The 21,624-nt window shown below is 36.6% G+C and overlaps 1 protein-coding gene across 2 annotated transcripts; it reads left to right on the top strand.

The window, feature by feature from the left end:
- Window positions 1-19: 19 nt before the first annotated feature.
- BBOF1 (basal body orientation factor 1) lies at window positions 20-21,387 on the top strand. Of its 2 annotated transcripts, XM_070755017.1 has the most exons (11): window positions 20-122; window positions 353-620; window positions 6,455-6,520; window positions 7,104-7,247; window positions 8,238-8,318; window positions 8,418-8,488; window positions 10,013-10,157; window positions 14,615-15,108; window positions 17,161-17,265; window positions 19,510-19,578; window positions 20,989-21,387. In XM_070755017.1, exons 1-11 carry the CDS (start codon window positions 79-81, stop codon window positions 21,077-21,079), a joined length of 1,578 nt encoding a protein of 525 aa, XP_070611118.1. In that variant the 5' UTR covers window positions 20-78; the 3' UTR covers window positions 21,080-21,387. The 2 variants fall into 2 exon arrangements, with proteins under 2 accessions (XP_070611118.1, XP_070611125.1); XM_070755024.1 differs by lacking the exon at window positions 7,104-7,247.
- The last annotated feature ends 237 nt before the right edge of the window (window positions 21,388-21,624 follow it).

Below are 21,624 nucleotides of genomic sequence, written 5' to 3'. Positions count from 1 at the left end.
CCCGCGACGCGTGGTTTCCATAGCAACGGAGTCGCTTTCAAAGAAGGAAAGGCGAACCTCTAGAACAGCCCGCCGACCATGATAGGGAAAGCCGCGCAAGACAAAGGCGCGAAGGGTAGGAAGTAGGTATCTTCGGAGGTGTTTTTCCTAACTAAAGTGATGATGGTGAGGCTGCAGGCCGGGCCTAGTCGGTTAAGGCCGGGGGTCGCCAACCGTGGCAACTTTTAAGACTTGTGGACTTCAACTCCCAGAATTCCTCAGCCAGCTTTGTTGGCTGAGGAATTCTGGGAGTTGAATGCCACAAGTAAGCCAACTCTTCACTCGCCCTTTGCGTCGCGTTGTTTCTTCTCAGGGGGAAGAAAGACGCCGCGGCCGCCAACAAGAGAGTAGACCCGAGGTCCTTGAAGGAGGAGGCGGAGGCCGACAGGGCTAAAGCCGCAGCGACGCTATGGGAGGCCCGGTTGGAGGTGACGGAGATCTCCCGCAAAGAGTACCGCGAGGCTGCTCGCCGCCTCGCCCGGGACAACGAACAGCTGGAGTGGCAGCAGCGGCGGCTGGAGAAAGATACGGTCGACGTGATGTCCTACCTCAAGAAGCAAGAGTTGGAGAAGGAAGACCTGGTAGGTGCAGAACAACACAAAACATAGTGAGACGGGACCTTGGAGGTCTTCTAGTCCAACCCCCCTTGCTCATGCCGGAAACCCTAAACCATTTTAGACAAAGTGTAGAATTGCCCCTCTTTATGGAATTCTTTAGAATAGAATAGAATTCTATTGGCCAAGTGTGATTAGACTCACAAGAAATTTATCTTTGGTGCATATGCTCTCAGTGTACATAAAAGAAAAGATGTATCTATCAAGAATCATGAGGTGCAATACTTAATGATTGTCATAGGGTTCAAATAAGCAACCAGGAAACAATATTAATAAAAATCTTAAAGATACAAGCAACGAGTTACAGTCATACAATCATAAGTGGGAGGAGATGGGTGATAGGAACGATGAGAAAAAACTAGTAGTAATAGTAGTGCAGACTTAATAAATAGCTTGACAGTGTTGAGGGGATTATTTGTTTAGCAGAGTGACGCAATTGGAAAAAAACTATTATTGTGTCTAGTTGCCTTGGTGTGCAGTGCTCTTTAGCAATGTTTTGAGGGTAGGAGTTGAAACAGTTTATGTCTAGGATGCAAGGGGTCAGTAAATATTTTCACCACTCTCTTTTTGACTCCTGCAGTATACACGTCCTCAATGGAAAGCAAGTTGGCAGCAATTGTTTTTTCTGCAGTTCTGATTATCTTCTGAAGTCTGTGTCGGTCTGTTGGGTTGCAGCCAAACCAGGCAGCTTTAGAGGTGCAGATGACAGACTCAATAATTCTTCTGTAGAACTGTATCAGCAGCTCCTTGGGCAGTTTAAGCTTCCTGTGTTGGCACAGAAAGAACATTCTTTGTTGTGCTTTTTTGATGATGTTTTTGATGTTAGGTGATCATTTTAGATGTTGCCAAGCTGTGGTTTCGTGGACAAATGTCAGTTATTTAGTTATTTAAATTGTGATTTTTGGCTTGAATTGTAACTGTATTTACATTACACCCAATCAGAGGTGGGTTCCTCCCATTTCGGAGCAGATCGCCTGAACTGTTAATAACCTGCTGGTAATGTCATTTTGGCATCACAGATTTGGTTCTGTCTGTGCCGGTCCATGCTCTCTGCCATCTTTTTTTCTGAATTTTTGGCCAATTTTCCTTTGTTTGGATGGCTTGTCTTCGTTCTGTGCTTTGAAAGAAAGCTCTCCAGACCACCCCGGGGTAAAACTGACCTTTATTTCTTCTGCCCAAAGCACTGCTGATCAGGTCCTCAGCTGTGTTTTGGGCTGAATCCACTTTTCTGAGCATGCACAGAAGTGAAATCGCACAAGGGGAGGTGTGCATGTAAGTGAGCGCACACACGCACATAAAACATTGCAGTGCGAACCGGGGGCGAAGGTAAGTGGAACTCACCCGTGTCCAATGCTTTCAATATAAAATGTAATGTATAAAACCATCATCTCAATTGCAATGCAATAATTGTGAGGTGTGCACCTTTTGCATCAGGGTCACTTTGAATAGGAAGGTGGGTGGCATGTTCATTAAGCACTATTAACTGCTTGGTTTGGGAGGCAACCAAATACAGTGGTCCCTTGACTTTCACGGGGGATACGTTCCAAGACCGCCCGTGAAAATCAAATTTCCACGAAGTGGAGACACACCCTTTCTTCTTCCCCCTCCCTCCCTCCTCCATTCCTGGTTTTACTTACCCCCAGAACCCGTAGGAGCAACGGGGCGGCAAGCTGGGGGCTTTGCTGCGTTCACTGTCGGTGCTTAGGTTCAAGGCAGGGGAGGGGGAAGCTCAAGGCAAGAGGGATCCCGGCCAAGACTTGAAGCCGGGATTCCAGGTCTGTCAGCTGGGAGTTCGGACGCTACCACTAAGGGAGACGGCGGGCAGCAGTAAGCGACGGTGGCGGAAAAAGAGGCAGCTGTACCCTTTGGTGCTTCAGGTGACACTGGGCTTCAGGCGGAGACTACCGGAGGGTTGTGACGGGCCCACCGCAAGCCATCCCTGTGATTAGTGCGCGGCCCACTGACCCAACAATGCTCTCAGCTCCTCCCCCCTTGGGCGAGTTAGGGTGGTCTTGTCCACCCGCAAGGCTCAGCTTCAAGTGGAGTATACCAACACTCTAAGAATTAAAGGGGAGGGATCGGGAGACTGGGGCGGAAGCGGGCTATACCATGGGTTTTGAAAACCCATGGTATACCCTTTCCGAGAAAGTTGGACCTGCGAAAGTCAAGGGACCACTGTAGAACAAATACCCCACTGGATAGTTAAGACTGCAGAAAGAATGCAGGTGGTCTTCAAAATTACAACCAAAATTGAGCCCAAAATTTATGCTGCTATGTGAGAAATTGGTTGAGTTTTGCCCTTGTTACAACATTTCTTGCCACATTTGTTAAATGAATCACTGCAGTTCTTAAATTAGTAATACTAAGTGAATCTGGTTTCCCATTGACTTGGCTTGTTAAAAGGTTGCAACTTGAGTCTGAATTTGTCTGCCAAATGTCTGAGTGAAAAATGGTCATAAGTCACTTTTTTCAGTGCTCTTGTAACTTCAAACTGTCACTAAATGAACTGTTGTAATTCGAGGATTGCCTGTAACTGCAATTAGCCTGCCTTCCATAGAAAACCGTGGGGTAGAAGAAGGACTAAAAGGGTATCTGCAACCCTTCACATCCTGGACATACAACTGCTTCCTTCTGGGTAGTGCTACAGGGCATTGTAGGGCGCAGGTCAAAATAACTAGACTGAGGGATAGTTTTTCCTCAGGCCATCACTCTACTGAATACATAATTCTCAAGCGCTGTCTATGTGTATTTACCCAAGTTGTATAGCTGTAGCATTACTCGTATCCTTATCTTTCTTGATCTAACCTATTGATGACATTATGATTATCATCTTACTGTTGGTTTGCATGTGTACTGAGAGTTTCTGCACGTAGATAAATTCTAATCACACTTGGCCAAATAATTCTATTCTATTCTATTTTCTATTCTATTCTATTCCATTCCATTCTGATTAGCATAATCATGATAAAGGAGAATAATTAATAATGCCTTTCCATACTCTCTTTATACCCTTTTGACATTTGGGGAATTTGATAATATATTTCACATCAGTGATTTAGAAAATTTGCACTTGAAACCTTGAAAAGTTTGAATATTGGCTCCTGGCCTGTCCTTCTCTGGGTGCTTTTCCTGGTGTAAGAGATGGTAGGAAACTATCAGTTACACTTTTGCTTAAAGCTCATCTGTGGTTTTAATGTAAAGACATTATAGAAAGGTATCCATGCTAATTATTGGATTTTTCCATTCTATTTTGGGGAATCATGACTAGCTATAGGGATACTTTTGAAAATGAGACGGTGGCATTTAATGGCTTCATATGCCTTTCATTTGTTAACATTTTTCTTAGTACAGTACAGTACTTATAACATCCAAAAAATTATATCTTTTAAATCTATTAAAACAAATTTTAATGCAATGGGGGAATATTTAGATAATGAATTAAAGGGGAGGGATAAAATGGCAGGAGCGAGCACCCAGTGGACTGTATTAAAAAAGGCCATCTTAAAAGCCACTGGACTGTATGTAAGACAAATAACTAAAGGTAAAAAGAAGAAGAAACCGCTATGGTTTATAAGGGCTATAGTCAATGAAAAAAAGGCTGCCTATAGGAGGTATAAAGAGTCTGGAAGTATAGCTGATAGGGAGGTGTATAAAATGAGACAGAAGGAGGCGAAACAGATAATATATGCTGCTAAAGCCTCAAAAGAGGAAGAAATTGCCAAATCTGTAAAGAAGGGGGATAAAACCTTCTTCAGATATATTAGTGATAAGAAGAAGAAAATCTGCGGCATCACGAAGCTTAGTACCGGGAATAATACATGCATTAATGGGAATAAGGAGATCGCTGACCATTTCAATAGCTACTTCTGTTCAGTTTTCTCAAAAGACACCTTATACTATAGAGGGATATAGCATTGCTTCCAGCTGTACGGATTCAGCTCCAGTGATCTTAGAAGCCGATGTCTTAGAAGAACTTGAATGATTAAAGATAAATAAGGCAATGGGTCCAGATGGCATCCACCCCAGATTTCTTAAAGAACTCAGATCTGTCATTACTACCCCCCTGACTGATTTGTTTAACCAATCCTTGTTAACAGGAGAAGTTCCTGAGGATTGGAGAATGGCCAGTGTTGTGCCTATTCACAAGAAGGGCAGTAGAGAAGAAGCTGGTAACTACAGGCCAGTTAGCTTGACATCAGTTGTAGTTAAAATCATGGAGACTCTACTCAAAAAGAGGATAAATCAGCACCTAAAAAACAATAACTTATTGGACCCAAATCAGCATAGCTTTACTGAAGGCAAATCATGTCAGACTAATCTCATTGATTTCTTTGACTATGTCACAAAGGTGTTGGATGAAGGTGGTGCCGTGGATATTGCCTACCTGGACTTCAGCAAAGCCTTTGATACGGTTCCACATAAAGAGCTGATAGATAAATTAGTGAAGATTGGACTTAATCCCTGGATAGTTCAATGGATTTGCACCTGGCTGAAGCGTAGACATCAGAGAGTTATTGTTAACGGCGAGTATTCTGAGTAGAGTCAGGTTACAAGCGGTGTGCCACAAGGGTCTGTTCTGGGTCCTATTCTTTTTAATATGTTTGTGAGTGACATAGGGGAAGGTTTGGTAGGGAAGGTTTGCCTATTTGCCGATGACTCTAAAGTGTGCAATAGGGTTGATATTCCTGGAGGCGTCTGTAATATGGTAAATGATTTAGCTTTACTAGATAAATGGTCAAAGCAATGGAAACTGCAGTTTAATGTTTCCAAATGTAAAATAATGCACTTGGGGAAAAGGAATCCTCAATCTGAGTATTGTATTGGCAGTTCTATGTTAGCAAATACTTCAAAAGAAAAGGATTTAGGGGTAGTGATTTCTGACAGTCTCAAAATGGGTGAGCAGTGTGGTTGGGCAGTAGGAAAAGCAAGTAGGATGCTTGGCTGCATAGCTAGAGGTATAACAAGCAGGAAGAGGGAGATTATGATCCCGCTATATAGAATGCTGGTGAGACCGCATTTGGAATACTGTGTTCAGTTCTGGAGACCTCACCTACAAAAAGATATTGACAAAATTGAACGGGTCCAAAGACGGGCTACAAGAATGGTGGAAGGTCTTAAGCATAAAACGTATCAGGAAAGTCTTCATGAACTCAATCTGTATAGTCTGGAGGACAGAAGGAAAAGGGGGGACATGATCGAAACATTTAAATATATTAAAGGGTTAAATAAGGTCCAGGAGGGAAGTGTTTTTAATAGAAAAGTGAACACAAGAACAAGGGGACACAATCTGAAGTTAGTTGGGGGAAAGATCAAAAGCAACATGAGAAAATATTATTTTACTGAAAGAGTAGTAGATCCTTGGAACAAACTTCCAGCAGACGTGGTAGATAAATCCACAGTAACTGAATTTAAACATTCCTGGGATAAACATATATCCATCCTAAGATAGAAACATAGAAGTCTGACGGCAGAAAAGGACCTCATGGTCCATCTAGTCTGCCCTTATACTATTTTCTGTATTTTATCTTAGGATGGATATATGTTTATCCCAGGCATAAAATACAGAAAATAGTATAAGGGCAGACTAGATGGACCATGAGGTCTTTTTCTGCCGTCAGACTTCTATGTTTCTATGTTTCTATCTCCTCTTAATAAAATATGGATATTATGGACTTATGCCAGAAAAAAAGCTTTCTGGGAATTTTAATTTTTGCATTCCTTCATTCAACAGTTATTGGATTCTGGCTGTTATCAGGGGGAATTATTGACTTCTTTATCAACTTTATGTTTTTTATATTTAGATTGAGAAGCTAAAACAGCAAGTGAATGAATTGAAGCTCAGAGCCAAAGAGGAAAGTGATCTAGCGGTGAATGGACATTTCTTCTGACATTTTTGGTAACAAAGGACACTGCAGATCAGGCTTAGCATGTCTTAAGCATCAGGCATGACAGATATATGATAAATTTATCCACATAAGCTACATAATATTATTTTGCACGAAAAATACAAAATTGACTATTTTTAAAGCTAACTTTAAAATGTTTTTGAAACTTACTTTGCAAAAAAAATAATAATGAAAAAGTAAGGTCAAAGTATGATATTATCCTTGAGTTAATAAAGCTTTTTTAATGAACTAAATTGTTGATATCTGAGTTACTTCCAAGTAAACATACCTTGTATCAAACTCTAAGAAAGTTATAATCCTCAATTCTCAGCAGTTGGTTCATACAATCCAAGGTACAACTGTCTTGAAACTGATAAAGCCATTATTTATGCCTGTTTTTCAGTTTTATTAATAATTATTTTAGTTCTTTAGCAGTAATCTGGTCTGCGGTTGGATTATTTTTAATTGCTTTTAAAGATTGCACAAAAATGTTGTTTGTTTTTCAGTTTAATTTTAGATCTGTGCCTAGATATTTTATTTGAGCTAAAAGATGTTACATTTGTAGGCAGAACAATTCGCTAAACAGTTAGAAGAGTTGGATGAAAAATTTCATCAAAAGGCTAAGGAAATTGGTCAGATTCAGATTGAACTTAAAATGATCAAAGAATTTCGCATAAAGAAAGCACTGTTGGAGAAAGAATTAGAAGATGTAAGTTTATTCCTTACCCTTCTTATATTAATTTTTATAAGGGCCTTATACTCTCCTCTTATTAATAGTTCCTATGATACAATTGTAGCTTTCAGTAGTGACACGGAGTTGTGAAATATGTATCAGAACAGTCTGTAAGTTATAATAGGACAGCAATATTACTTTTCAGAAATTCAACTGTCACATCTGATAGAACAGGCATTTTCACAGGTATCTTAAAGAATAATCATTTGGGCAATACCTCTATAAGAGGAAAAGTTATGTTAAAATCAGAGACAGTTATGTTAAAATGAGAGTCAGTCTGTCTGTCTGTCTGTCTGTCTGTCTGTCTGTCTGTCTGTCTGTCTGTCTGTCTATCTATCTATCTATCTATCTATCTATCTATCTATCTATCTATCTATCTATCTATCTATCTACCGGTATCTATCTGCTTTCTATGCCACCCTATTCCTCAGGGCGGCTCACAACAAAAGTGAATACATAACAGAAATCTAAAATTAAAACATACTAAAAACCCAATTTCTTAAAAAAGCCAATCACTCACATTCAGTCAATCAAACCTATACACTCATTCTATATGAGTTGCTGATCTATTTTTTGTTTTTGTTTTACCAAGTAAGAGATGATAGGTAAAAATTACAAATCTGAAAACTATTGGAGATGTCTTAGAATAACCCAGTCCTGGAAAGTCAGTTTGGTCTAGTGGTTAAGCACCAAACTAGAAAGCAAGAAACCAGTTCAAGTCTCACCTTGGCCTGCTGGGTTTCTTTGGGCCAGTCGCTTTTTCTTAGCTCAACTCAACATACAGAGTTGTTGTTGTGTGTAAAATAGGAAGTTATTTCACCTATGCTTGCCACCATGAGTTATTTGTAAAAATGTGGGATACAAATAGATAAATAAATGCAGGTCTGTGCAGTTTTTCTGTAGAAAGTATTGGTTGAATTGTCCTCTAGATTACTACATTATAATTAAATGCTTCTTTAAATTTAGCTGAAAGATACCTTGGATGACACGAAAAAAGAACATCAGGAAACTATTAGTGCATTGGAGAAAAAGTTCATTGAAGAAAAGGTAGTGTACTTTGGAAATAGCAGACCTAGAGTGTCAATATATCTAATCCCTGCAGTAAGGAATGTATACTTTTACTTTGTTACTTTTTTTTCCCTTCAGCAACGTCTGGAAAGAGAAGCAGAGAAGAAGATTCTAATGCTAGCTGAAAGAGCCCATCATGAAGCCGTTGCGTAAGCCTTAGTTGATCTTTGTATTCCTATCTTGATAAATATGAAATGATGATGAGGAAGAAGATAGAGATGGTGATCATGATGACGATGATGAAGAGGAAATATGAATGGTTCTGGGAAATTTTATTCATTGATTGATTGATTGATTAATTGATTGGATTTATATGCCGTCCCTCTCCGAGGAATCAATACATGCTTCATTTCTGGAGAAAAAATAGGATGCCAAGATGAAAGTAATCGTAATACCACGTTTCCCTGAAAATAAGACCTACCCCAAAAATAAGACCTAGCTTGATTTTTACATGTGTGCCCAATATATAAGTCCTACACCCAAAATAAGCCTTTGTTAAGTCTCAGTTGCACCTGATTGCACGGGATGGGGTTAAGTGCATAGGTAAAAATCAAGCGGTTGGAGCTGCTTACCTTCATACAGTTGCAGCCAGGCCTCGTATACCCCAACACCTGCCTTACCTTGCTGGTCTTTTTCTCCTGCAGCCACTTTTTTAAAAAATAGTCTTTATTAAATATTTAAAATAAGACAGTAAACAGCAAACAAATAACATTCAGTTGACAAACGTACTGAACATGGGTTACATTTCATAAGCATACATTTCACCAAATTGCCATTTTCCTTTCTGGTTATGGTTTGTATCCACTAGGTGTATTTACAATGGTTTGTTCATATTTAGTTACATAGTTGTCCTTTTCTGTATGCTAAAACTAGTTCATTAAATAAGGAAGAGAAAGAAAAAGAAAGACCTACTTGTCAACCATTCTGCTGACTTTACGGATTTGAGCGATCTACCATTTGGCCATGTTTATCTAGTTTGCGGGTTATTCAGCTACATGGTTTAATTTTGTATGTGTTGGAGTGTATTCATTATCTGCCGTGTATATAGCCGCTTCCGTGTATATTTCCTGCGGCCACTTTCATACATAGCCCCTGGCATCCGTTTCGCTGTCATAGGTCTTCATAGGGTTATGAAGGCCGTCTTTCCAGAAGGCCTCCGATGGTAAAATGGAGGCCGGGAGCGATGCGCACAAGTGGTGGCAAGCGGCCACAGAAGAAGTGAGCCAGCAGCAGCCACATGGGCTTCTGCTGTTTGGGGCTGCCGTCACCACGAGATGAGACAGTAGAAGACATCCCTTGAAAATAATTCCCAGTGCCTTATTTGGAGGCAAAAATAATATAAGACTGGATCTTATTTTTAGGGAAACACAGTATATCCTTAAATCTGCATTGCTTCATTCTGAATTTATTTTTTGTATTGTGAAATATTAAATAAAGAAGCTAAAATCCTCATACTGTTAGAATTTCTTCTGTAATGAAATACAGTATGTGAAAGAAACTTCTTTTGGACTTGGACTCAAAAACTAATCCCAACTGTTGGGGATCCTCTGGAGCAGAGAGATAAAGACATGACATTCCATTGTGCAGGCAGACTTTCCATTTACATGTTGACTGTATTAGAATTAGTTCATAAATTTTAATACCACTTGCTGGATCATTTTGCTCTTATTCAGGCAGTTGGATAATGCCGGGCGAGCAGTTTTTACAGAGAATGTTCGTCTTCAAGAGGCTCTTGCTCATCACATGAAGGAGACAGAAGAGTTAAAAATGATCAAGGAAAAATTGGAGCACTGCAATACCTTTCTCCTGCAGGAAAAGGTTTTTATTCTTTATTTTTGTTCTTTGGTAAACAATATCTAAATCATATTTTGGAAAGTAAGTTACTATATTAGCAATACAGTTTTTCTAAACAGAGACATTGAAGAATTTATCATTTGGCATATCATGGGAAGTTAAAAATTTTATATAAATGGATTGGCAATTTTTGAGAGAGCTTCTCTTAGCCATTGATTGAAAACTGTGTGTGTTGTTGAGATTTGGAAATGAATATGGCATTACCTAACAATACTTAAGTAAATAAGTTTAGATAAAGCTATTGTTACAGATAACAGACTTAAAGAACCAGGGTGGCGCAGCAGGTAGAGTGCTGTACTGCAGGCCACTGAAGCTGACTGTAGATCTGTAGGTCAGCGGTTCAAATCTCATCACCGGCTCAAGGTTGACTCAGCCGTCCATCCTTCCGAGGTGGGTAAAACGAGGACCCGGATTGTGGGGGCAGTATGCTGGCTCTGTTAAAAAGTGCTATTGCTAACATGTTGTAAGCTGCCCTGAGTCTAAGGAGAAGGGTGGTATAAAAATCAAATGAATAAAATAAATAAATAAATAAATAAAATAAAAAAGGAATGGCTCTTCTGGCTTAGACTACAGTTCAAAACAATCTTAATTTTGCACTTTGTTACAGTAAAAACGATATAACCCTGTGGTGCTCACAAATAAGAGATGGAGACATAATGCTTCCTATGACTGTTCCTTGAAACTAGTGTTCTGTACGGCTGGCACAGCAGTGACACAGCTTTAAATCCATCTTCAGCTATGCAAGTGACTTTGAGCCAATCACTGTTTCAGCTCCATATAATGTTAAGAAAAATAAGACATAGTACACTGCCTTAAGTTCCTAAAGCAAATACAAGATACACAACAAATATGGGGGTAACACAGAATCTTTAAAACCAATAGCCCTGGATAGGCGCATATTCCATGAATTTATGCAATCCTATTTTGGCGCCATTCAAATAAGTAGCTATCGCTGTGTCTTGTGGTAATTTATTTCCCTAGGTTATTACTATATATAAATGTTGAAAAATACTGTTGAGATCATCTAATCCAACTCCTTCCACTGCAAGAATCTACTATTATATAAATGACTATAAAATCCCTGTAGTTCCAATGTTGAACAATTCCCAACCATTAGAGTATTATTTGGAATGAATCTACTTCTTTTTGCAATGTAAACCTGTTGTTCCTCCTCTTGTTTTCTGGAATTTAAGTTTATCTCACCATCAGATACTTCAGGATAACTTTTCATGTTTTCAAGTCTTCATGTTTTTCCACTTAAGTTTTTCTTCCAGATCCCATATCATCTGGTTGGTTTCCCCTAGGCACACTCCAGATTCTTCATAAAATAGCTTTCCTTCCTGCATGCAACATTTTATTTATAGTCTGACCAATGTAGCAGTGACGTCTCAGTATGTAGAAACAATAATGATGTATCACAAATAATATCGTTTTTGACTTTTTTTCATCCAAATGAAAGATGCAATTAACAGAACTGAATCTTGTAAGTAGAACTTGAATTTGGTATATAGCAATTGCTAATTTTAAAAAATGGGTTAAAATAGCTTTTTATACAAGAAATTGGTTTACTTGTTTACTAGAGGTTTTTAAGGATACAAATCTATTCCTTAATCTTTGTCAAAGAGGAGCCAATTTCTATCTTGATTTCTCTCCATTATTGCATCTTGTCAAGGTCTTGAAGCTTGTCACTAAGGTATATTTGTCTGCTAATTAGAATATCCTCCCCTCACCTCATGTCATCTACAAATTTAATAATCATATTAACCTTTTATTCAAGCCATTTATAATTATGGTATGTTGAGTGGTACAATCCCTGGAATGTAATGTATTACTTAATACTTCTGACTCAGAGTTGCTGACAAAAACTGTTCATTCAGATTTATCCATCCCATATTTTGCCATCTACTCCATTAGAATTTCATGAACTGTATTGCTCAGCTAAAAACAAGGCATATAATACCCATGGTATTTTTCAACTGATCATTCTTATCAAAAAAGTGTATCAAGTTGATTTGACATAATTTATGCTTGCTGCTCTACTAAACCATGCATTCTTTTCTAAATGTTTACAAAATATCACTGGACAATCTTTTCCAAGCTGTTGCCCATTATCACTGACCAATATAGAAACATAGAAACATAGAAGACTGACGGCAGAAAAAGACCCCATGGTCCATCTAGTCTGCCCTTTTACTATTTCCTGTATTTTATCTTACAATGGATATATGTTTATCCCAGGCATGTTTAAATTCGGTTACTGTGGATTTACCAACCACGTCTGCTGGAAGTTTGTTCCAAGGATCTACTACTCTTTCAGTAAAATAATACTTTCTCATGTTGCCTTTGATCTTTCCCCCAACTAACTTCAGATTGTGTCCCCTTGTTCTTGTGTTCACTTTCCTGTTAAAAACACTTCCCTCCTGAACCCTATTTAACCCTTTAACATATTTAAATGTTTCGATCATGTGCCCCCTTTTCCTTCTGTCCTCCAGACTATACAGATTGAGTTCATTAAGTCTTTCCTGATACGTTTTATACTTCAGACCTTCCACCATTCTTGTAGCCCGTCTTTGGACCCGTTCAATTTTGTCAATATCTTTTTGTAGGTGAGGTCTCCAGAACTGAACACAGTACTCCAAATGTGGTCTCACCAGCGCTCTATATAAGGGGATCACAATCTCCCTCTTCCTGCTTGTTATACCTCTAGCTATGCAGCCAAGCATCCTACTTGCCTTTCCTACTGCCCGACCACACTGCTCACCCATTTTGAGACTGTCAGAAATCTAATGGCTTAGGTTCTTTTTCCTCCTTTTCGATGATATAAAGAATGTTTGCTTCTCCCCAATCCTCTGACACTAGGACTATCCTTTATGATATCTCAAACATCCCGGAAAGATCAAGATAAATCTTCAAAATTCTCAGATGGAGTTTGAAACTCATTCGTGATAGCCAGGTGTTTCAAAAGTCCTTTCACTTCCTTTGGGTTATGAGTCCATTTTTTCAGTTGTTCTGCTTAGGCTCATTGGAACTAAGTTTCCCATTGGAAAAAATACAGGGAAAAAAAGAAACTGACAAATTTTAGCTCTTGTAGGGCTAGAAGGGACCTTAGAGGTCTTCTAGCTCAATCTTGTATGCAAGACAGGAATCATATCATCTCATGGATATGGTTGTCCATTTTTTTCCTCTAAAACCTCCTGAGATAAAGCACCCATCACTCCAGGAGGCAAGCTGTTCCATTCTTAACAGTTGTTATTGTCAAGAAATTCTTCCTTATTTCTACCTTCAATCTCGGAATGAACTTCCACCCATTGTTCCTTGTCTTATCCTCAGCACTATGGAGAATGAATTAATGCTCTCTTTCAGTGCCAGCTCTTTAAGTATTGGAAAACTACTATCATGAGTATATCATATGTATCTCATAAGCATATTATATTGTATTATATATCATATAATCATATTGTGGTATATGAGCCAATATAATCTAGTGATTAAGACATCAATCAGGTGACCAAAAGTTCTAGTTTGATCAGAACAGAATAGAATAGAATAACAGAATTGGAAGGGATCTTGGATTTTTTTAGGCCAACTCTCTGCTTAGGCAGGAGATCTTGCTAAAAGTTCACTAGGCTTGTTGAAACAGGCTGTCATGAAATCTAGCTCTAATTTACATTATGTGCTATGTGAAATTTATGTATGTATGTATGTATGTATGTATGTATGTATGTATGTATGTATTTATTGGATTCGTATGCCGCCCCTCTCCGTAGACTCGGGGCGGTTAACAACAGTAATAAAAAAACATCATGCAAATCCAATACTAAAAACAACTAAAAAACCCTTATTATAAAATTAAACATCCATACAAACAAACATACCATGCATAATTTTAAAGGCTTAGGGGGAAAGAATGTCTCAATTCCCCCATGCCTGATGACAGAGGTGGGTTTTCAGGAGCTTACTGTTTTTGTTTCTATTAATCTATTTCAAATCTCATTCCAATCAACTTCATTAAATGATATCTGATTCTGGTATTTTCAGAGAGTGGTATAAATTTCCAGTTTGAGAACACTGACATTTTTTTTGTGTTGCATGTATAATTTTATAAATTTCAAATATATTCCTTCTCTTTCATCATTTTCCCAAGTACTTTGACATTTACTTCAGTTAAACAATCAGTCTTTTAATTATGGTTTTGTTAGCAGGGAAGCTAGTGTCAATTTGTTCCAAAGAATAAATATCTAATAGCGTTACATCCTATCTGGAAGGATTCAGCATTGATAGAAGACACATTCTTCAAATACATGAAACAATATTGGCAAATAATACATTCATAACCAATTCTTATTTGTCATTTGGATAATTTAAAAAATATATTAACGTTTACCAATACTTTTCTGTCTGTCTTGTTCTTGTTTTTTAAGGAAACCAAAGACCTTTTGATTAAGCAAAAGATTCTACAAATTAATCAGCAGAAAGCATTAATCGAGGACCTTCAAAACAAGGTTAAAAAACTAGAAGAAGCAGTTAATTATATGGCTGAAGAATTTAAAATAGAAATTAAAAAAACAGAAGAGAAGGCTTCGATACAGAACCAAGCAGGTCGGACAGAAATTGCAAAGCTGGAGCAGCTGCTGGAAATGAAAGAAAGAGAAATGAATAGAGTGAAGAAATTAGCCAGGAACATCTTGAATGAAAGGACAGAAGTGGAGAAATTCTTCTTAGATGCTCTGGAGCAAGTCAAGCAAGAGATTATAAGCAGCAGGAGGTGTTACAAGCAGGTGGCCCAAGCTGCCTATCAAAGGAAAATGATGGCAGCATTTGCAGGGAAAGAGGAATACCCCAGAATCAGAACATTTAATGACAGTGCATTTAGCACAAACAGCGTGCAAATGGACCTTTTGGAAGCAGAGAAATGGTACATGTGGTGAATTTTGGAAGTTTTAGTTTCTGGTCACTTTGGCTATTAGTAATAGAAAATAGAAAGGAAATTCCTTTGGAATAATATAGCTTGGTTTGGAATATTTTGGGATAGGAAAAATAAATAATTCCCATGTTCAGTAATATATGTTATAATGACTAATGCTGAAAAAACAAAACATAATTGAAAAGAAGAATCCTGAATTTAAAAAGATTATCCTGTTCCTTTAATTTCCATCTCTATATAATTTATCATTATTTCCATTATCTTCGTTAGAAAATTATAAAGCTAAATTTTCTTTACTTCTATAATCTCAAAAGTCAACTTTTGAAAATATACCATTAGCATTTAAATTTCAAACAATATTTTAGACAGGAAGAAGAAACCAGAAAAATCTTTTGTCAGGTGTACTGTCCAACTCAGACTTATGTAGTTTTTCCTAATCATATTCCCCTCTATTTTATAAGGTTATATGTCCAGATTTGATTTGTAGCGATAGATTTGTGGCTATATGAGGTTTTGAACTCTGGAAATTGTACATTCAAATTATAGTTTCAGGCTTCTGGGTATAAGAGAAAAATTAGTGCCAAATTAATTGTTTTTAATACGGTACAATGGCAGTTCTGATCCAATGAAATATCTCATCAGGTTTCAAAGGATAAAATATATCAGTTTTATTTTGGCTCTGACATCATTGTGTAAAGTTTTTTCTCTTAATAATTATTGAAGGTGTTTGAAAATCTGAGTAGGTGAAATATGTTTAGTCAAGTGTTTGCTTTATTTAAATACTTATTTTTTCTATCCTATAAAATCATGAAATGACAGAATGAAACACTGGCCTCACAATTGATCTTTGACTTTTCCTGGATTACCAAGGTTAATTTTTACATTTGGTTTTTGATAGTGCCACTGTCCAGGATTGCATGATTATGCACTTACGCAGCTTTTTTCAGAAGTTTTAAGATTTTAAATATAAAAAAGGGATAGGCGTGCAAAATTCATCATCAATTAAATCCTTATTAAAGATATGTTACCCCAAGTGGAAAATCTTTGTGATCAAATAACTATTCTTGGATCTCTAAGAGTGTTAAAAAAATGTGATAGTCCTCATTTAGCAATTGCTTCGGACAGCAACCCTTTGTAGTTACAACAGTGAAAAAAAGTAACCAGTTCTCATATTTATGACCTTTGCAGGTCTGTAAAGCAAAGGAAAGCTGAAGGAAGACTGTAAGCCCCAATTTTAGTTTTACTTAGTGACTGCTTTGCTTAATGATCAAGATGCCAGTCCCAGATGTAGTCACTAAATAAAGGCTGGGTATACCTCTGTTTGTAGCAAGTGCTAGTATTTTGAAAGACATAAGGAAATTTAGGTAGAGAAACATGAGAAGGAAAATACTACAAGTCACATTGTAGTTGTAGTCACATTAATAGTTGTTAGCTATAATTCACTTTAAAAAATTTAATTGTAACTTAATCTTTCTAGATATTGTCTATCTTTTAAGATATAAAGTTGACGTATGAAACTAGCAATATTAATGAAATACTTACATAGATAGAATAGAATATAATTTTTATTGGCCAAGTGTGATTGGACACACAAGGAATTTGTCTTGGTGCATATGCTCTCAACGTACATAAAATAAAATATACATTTGTCAAGAATCATGTGGTACAACACTTAATGATTGTCATAGGGGTCAAATAAACAATGAAAAAGCAATATTAATAAAAATCTTAGGATATAAAATCCATGTAGGTATTGATGGTAATTATTTTTTAGTGGAGGCAATTGGATTGATTTTATTCACTGATTTGCTCTAATTTGAAATGCAGAGTACATAGCAACAGAAAGTGAAAGCTTTTTATCCAAATATCTGAACTCTTCCTAACAGTCTGCCTGTATTATCACCCTCTCCAAGTTGAGAAACTTTTGAGCTTTCACAAAAACTTTTGAGGGCCATATAAATAGATGTATGAATAGGGTCATGCCATAAACTGCAGGATTATACTGATGAACTGCGTTTCATGACATTTTTTGTGTGTATATAGGACAAATATTCAGAAGGGGAAGGTGGACATTTCTGAACTGACCTGGGAGCAGAAGGAAAGAGTGTTGCGGTTACTGTTTGCAAAAATGAATGGCTTAAGACACCGGTAAAGTCCTATTTATTAAATTATCTAGAGTTGTAGTTTAAGGATTCATCCAAGTTGTAGTTTATTTTCTAGCTTATTAAATGTATGCTAAATTTTAAATATGGAAAATTGCTACCACAAAAAAAGGCTATTTAGTTTAAAATATGACTACTGTTATAGACATTTTCCTCTGTGTATTTCTTATCCACTGCTCTTCTAGTGAATAGAAAAATACAGGGTTGCTTGTGAATCAGATGCGCTTTTATATTTAGAACTCAACATTTCAAAGCAGAGAGACTGAATTAGTAGATCTTATAGACAATTGCACAAGATAAACCTATTATAATTAATATTTACTACCAATAATGAGCTTTATAGAGTATCAGTATTACTGAAAGACTGATTCACATTTTGAATTAATCCATAATTGGTTTAACTTTGTCATAAACAATTGCTAAAGAAGAGTGGGTGGAGCTGTATAACAAGTTAATTTGGTATATGGTTTCTTTGATCTTACCCTCTCTATGAACCCAATTACAGAAGTAGTTACATGAACAAAAATGAAAGAAGAAAATGAAAGAGACAGGGTTACTAATGCAGTGCATAAGGCTTATTTTTATTAATTGCTATGGAATTAACACCACAGGTCTTGGTCATTTATGAAAAATCAATATTTAGTGATTGATTAAAATTATATTCTGTACATCACATTGAGGAAATGTAGGCTGTTTAAAATATCATACATTACCTCAATTTGCCTGGACTATTTTTTATATTTGTAAATTACATATTGGTTTTAGAAAATATAGATTATAAAAAGAAAATTAATTGGCAAATTTTTTAAAAATTGAATAATAAAATTGCAAAATATTGCAATTATAGTTTACATATATAATTTTTGGCAGGTTATTGCTCCCCATAACATGTAGGCAGGCCCAAAAATATCTGAAAAATTGGCATCAGATTCTTGAAATAAGTGGTTTTAAGAGTTTTTAAAAAATGTTTTCCTGAGGTACTGTATTTCATGATGATTTCTAAACAGAGATGGAGTCTGATTTGTTGAACAAATGGCCATGCTCCTATAGAGTATTAGAACTGGCAGGGCCTTTTCACAGAATTATAACAGATTACAAATTTATGTCTTTTTGTCTAATACTGTAATATCTAAATACTTTCAAAAGAAAGCGAGAGCAGTCATGGGCCTACCTAGGTATGCCCATGTTTCACCAACACTCCGCAGTCTGCATTGGTTGCCGATCAACTTCCGGTCACAATTCAAAGTGTTGGTTATCACCTTTAAAGCCCTTCATGGCACTGGACCAGAATATCTCCGAGACCGCCTACTGCCGCACGAATCCCAGCAACCGATTAGGTCCCACAGAGTGGGCCTTCTCTGGGTCCCGTCAACTAAACAATGTCGGTTGGCGGGCCCCAGGGGAAGAGCCTTCTTTGTGGCGGCCCCGGCCCTCTGGAACCAACTCCCCCCAGAGATTAGAACGGCCCCTAATCTCCTTGCCTTTCGTAAGCTCCTTAAGACCCACCTGTGTTGTCAGGCATGGGGGAACTGAGACATCTCCCCCGGGCATATACAATTTATGAATGGTATGTGTGTATGTATGTGTGTTTAGAAAATGGGTTTTTTTAAATGCTTTTAGTAGAAATTTAGATTTGTTGTAAATTGTTTTTTTTCACTTTGTTGTGAGCCGCCCCGAGTCTGCGGAGAGGGGCGGCATACAAATCTAAATAAACATAAACATAAACATAAAATGCAAGATTTGTATTTCCTGCCAGAATTTTTTATCTTTGTTTCCAGGCAGAAAGTATGTACGAAATTGTTTTTATCAGTCTCAATAAATGGATGAAGTAATGAAAAACAATTGGGAATGGGTCATTCAAGAGTTTACCTACCTATTGAATAATTAGATAATAACTTGAACTATTATTTATGTTGATCCTAGCATATTACAATCTAGAATGAAGATAGCTCTTCTAGGAGAGATCACATAAATTTTTGTTATTTTGTGAGAGATGGAAAGGAGGAGACACTTTTATCATACTCCATCATATTTTCAAGATTATAAAACCTTTGATTATTGTTAACCAAATCGTGATAAAGGTTTCAAACAAAATCTTGAAACTGGAAAAAAAATCAATATTATTTAATTTAATTTCATTCAACTCATGCAACAAGGGTTATAGTATGCAAATAAGTAATAATTCAGGCCTCATTAACTCACTATTTATTCTGTAATTTCTGTTTCATAGGAAATATAGTCAAGTTTTGGTTCCAATAATACCAACCAATTATAATTTTGCAGAAACAAAGGAAACTGAGTAAGAGATTACATCTATTTATTAATTTTAATTATTAATTTTCTAATACTTTATATGTTGAATGAATATTGCTTCCAATTTTTGGGGGGGTTGTGTCTGGCTCAGGTTTTATTGTTTATCTGCAGAGTTAGACATGCAAGTAAATAACTTGTCAGGCGACTGTCTATTGTGGATGGTTTTTTCCCCAACATAATCTTTTTTCTAACTAAACATTTTTTTACTATAGATAGTACTTGTATACTTGAAATGACCTCTGTGCACATCTGACTGTTGAATGTGTGCAATTAATTATGATTATTTATATTACAATTTTAAGATAACTAGCATACTTTCTACAAAACAGAACATAGACCCTAGAAATGTTGGCAGAAGTATGAAGTATCCAATTTGTTAATAGATTTATGGGGAGAAAAGATCAGTTCAGGGCTATTCCAATGTGTGTATTAAAACAACTTGGTTTTACTCTGCATAGAGTAAATTATTAAATTAAATTAAATAATTTAATTTAAATTACATCTAAATTATTACTTTGGATGGCCCAAAGTAATACTATAGATGCATACACATAATCTATTAAAGATAATAGACATTTGTATTGCTAATCAAAATAGAGAAAGCACACAAAGCATGAAGAACATCTGCAATTCTTAACATTCCTTAATAATATTTTCACTCTGGAGGCAGGAATATGGGAAACTGACAATGGGGGAGCTGGCAATATTCTAGTTGCCATCCAATTGTTTTTCCTATAGGAATGAATTGGGATAATTTATTATTGCACTTTATTAAATTATATTAAATTCATTAAATTGTAATTAAAGAGGCTCACTTTTGAATTCATCCTCTCTTTTACTCCCACACACCAAATTTGATTGGAAATACAAGGGGAAGACAAAAAAAGGTCTGGACTCTTTATTGGCCTTAGGAATGGGCACACTAGCTCTCTAGGACCTACTGGTAGTTGCTTTTGTTGTTGAACAAAGGAGCTATTATGGCACGCCCTAATGATGAGAATTTTAGTGAAGAGGGAAAATTCCTGAATAACAGTATTGTGAATTATTATTAAGAAAATACATTAGCATTAAATATGTTGATTAGGTATAGTAGTTGAAACTGTCTTTACCCATTTTTGTTTTTTATTCTCTGGTATTGTTTATAGTTGCAGTAATGTTTGTGCAGCAGTAATCATTACTTTGGAGTTCGTTATGACTCATTCTCTAAGATCAGGTTTCCTAAAGAGGAACACCTAAGGGGTAATTTGAAAAAATGGAGTTACAATCTGAGAATTTTTTGTTGCAAGGATAAAAATATAGCTATATTCCTGATGAAATTTTAAGTCTTAGATTAGGATACAGAAGACAACTGAATATATATCACTCCTGATTTTTTTTTCCTTTTTAACTTTTACAGAGGTGATGCAGTTCCTGTCTATGCTTTCATCACTCAGCAGGCACCATTATCTGAATCATCTCATAAATCATCATCTCTCCCAGATATTTAGTTTACAGCACCCCAATAGATTAGCATGGATGCTAATCACAAAGTCATTGAAATTATAATTCTTCTTTTCTCAACACTTAACCACCTCAGATGAGTAAGGTTACTCATGTTGCAGCAATGAAACCCCACTTTTTGTGTGTTACAATTTGGCTTTACATCAGGTCAACTTGAAAGATAACATATATTGCTTCTTTAAAGAAATAACTGGTGGCTTTCTTCAAGATGCCCCACATTAATTCATTAGTTTAAGAAGTTATATAAAGGGTTGTGTATTCTTGAATAAAATTGATTAAAATATGTCCACAAGTATTTTAACAGCATTTTTTGTGAAAAAGTAATGAGGATTCTGGTAAGGAAATATCTCTGAATGGACTGTCCAGTGAATCGGCAATTGTCTAATACTGTATGAGATGTAGATGAACAAATATACTGAATCGTTCTCTCACATATGAATATCTAGAGGTCAAATACCAGTGGCAGAGTCTGGCAATTTTTCTTAAAGGCTGATTTTATTTTCATCTAAGCCTTTTACTTGCTTTCGATATT

Source organism: Erythrolamprus reginae, chromosome 1, assembly GCF_031021105.1.
Source record: "Erythrolamprus reginae isolate rEryReg1 chromosome 1, rEryReg1.hap1, whole genome shotgun sequence".
Classification (NCBI taxonomy): Eukaryota; Metazoa; Chordata; class Lepidosauria; order Squamata; family Dipsadidae; genus Erythrolamprus; species Erythrolamprus reginae.
This window is presented reverse-complemented; position numbering and strand designations above follow the sequence as displayed.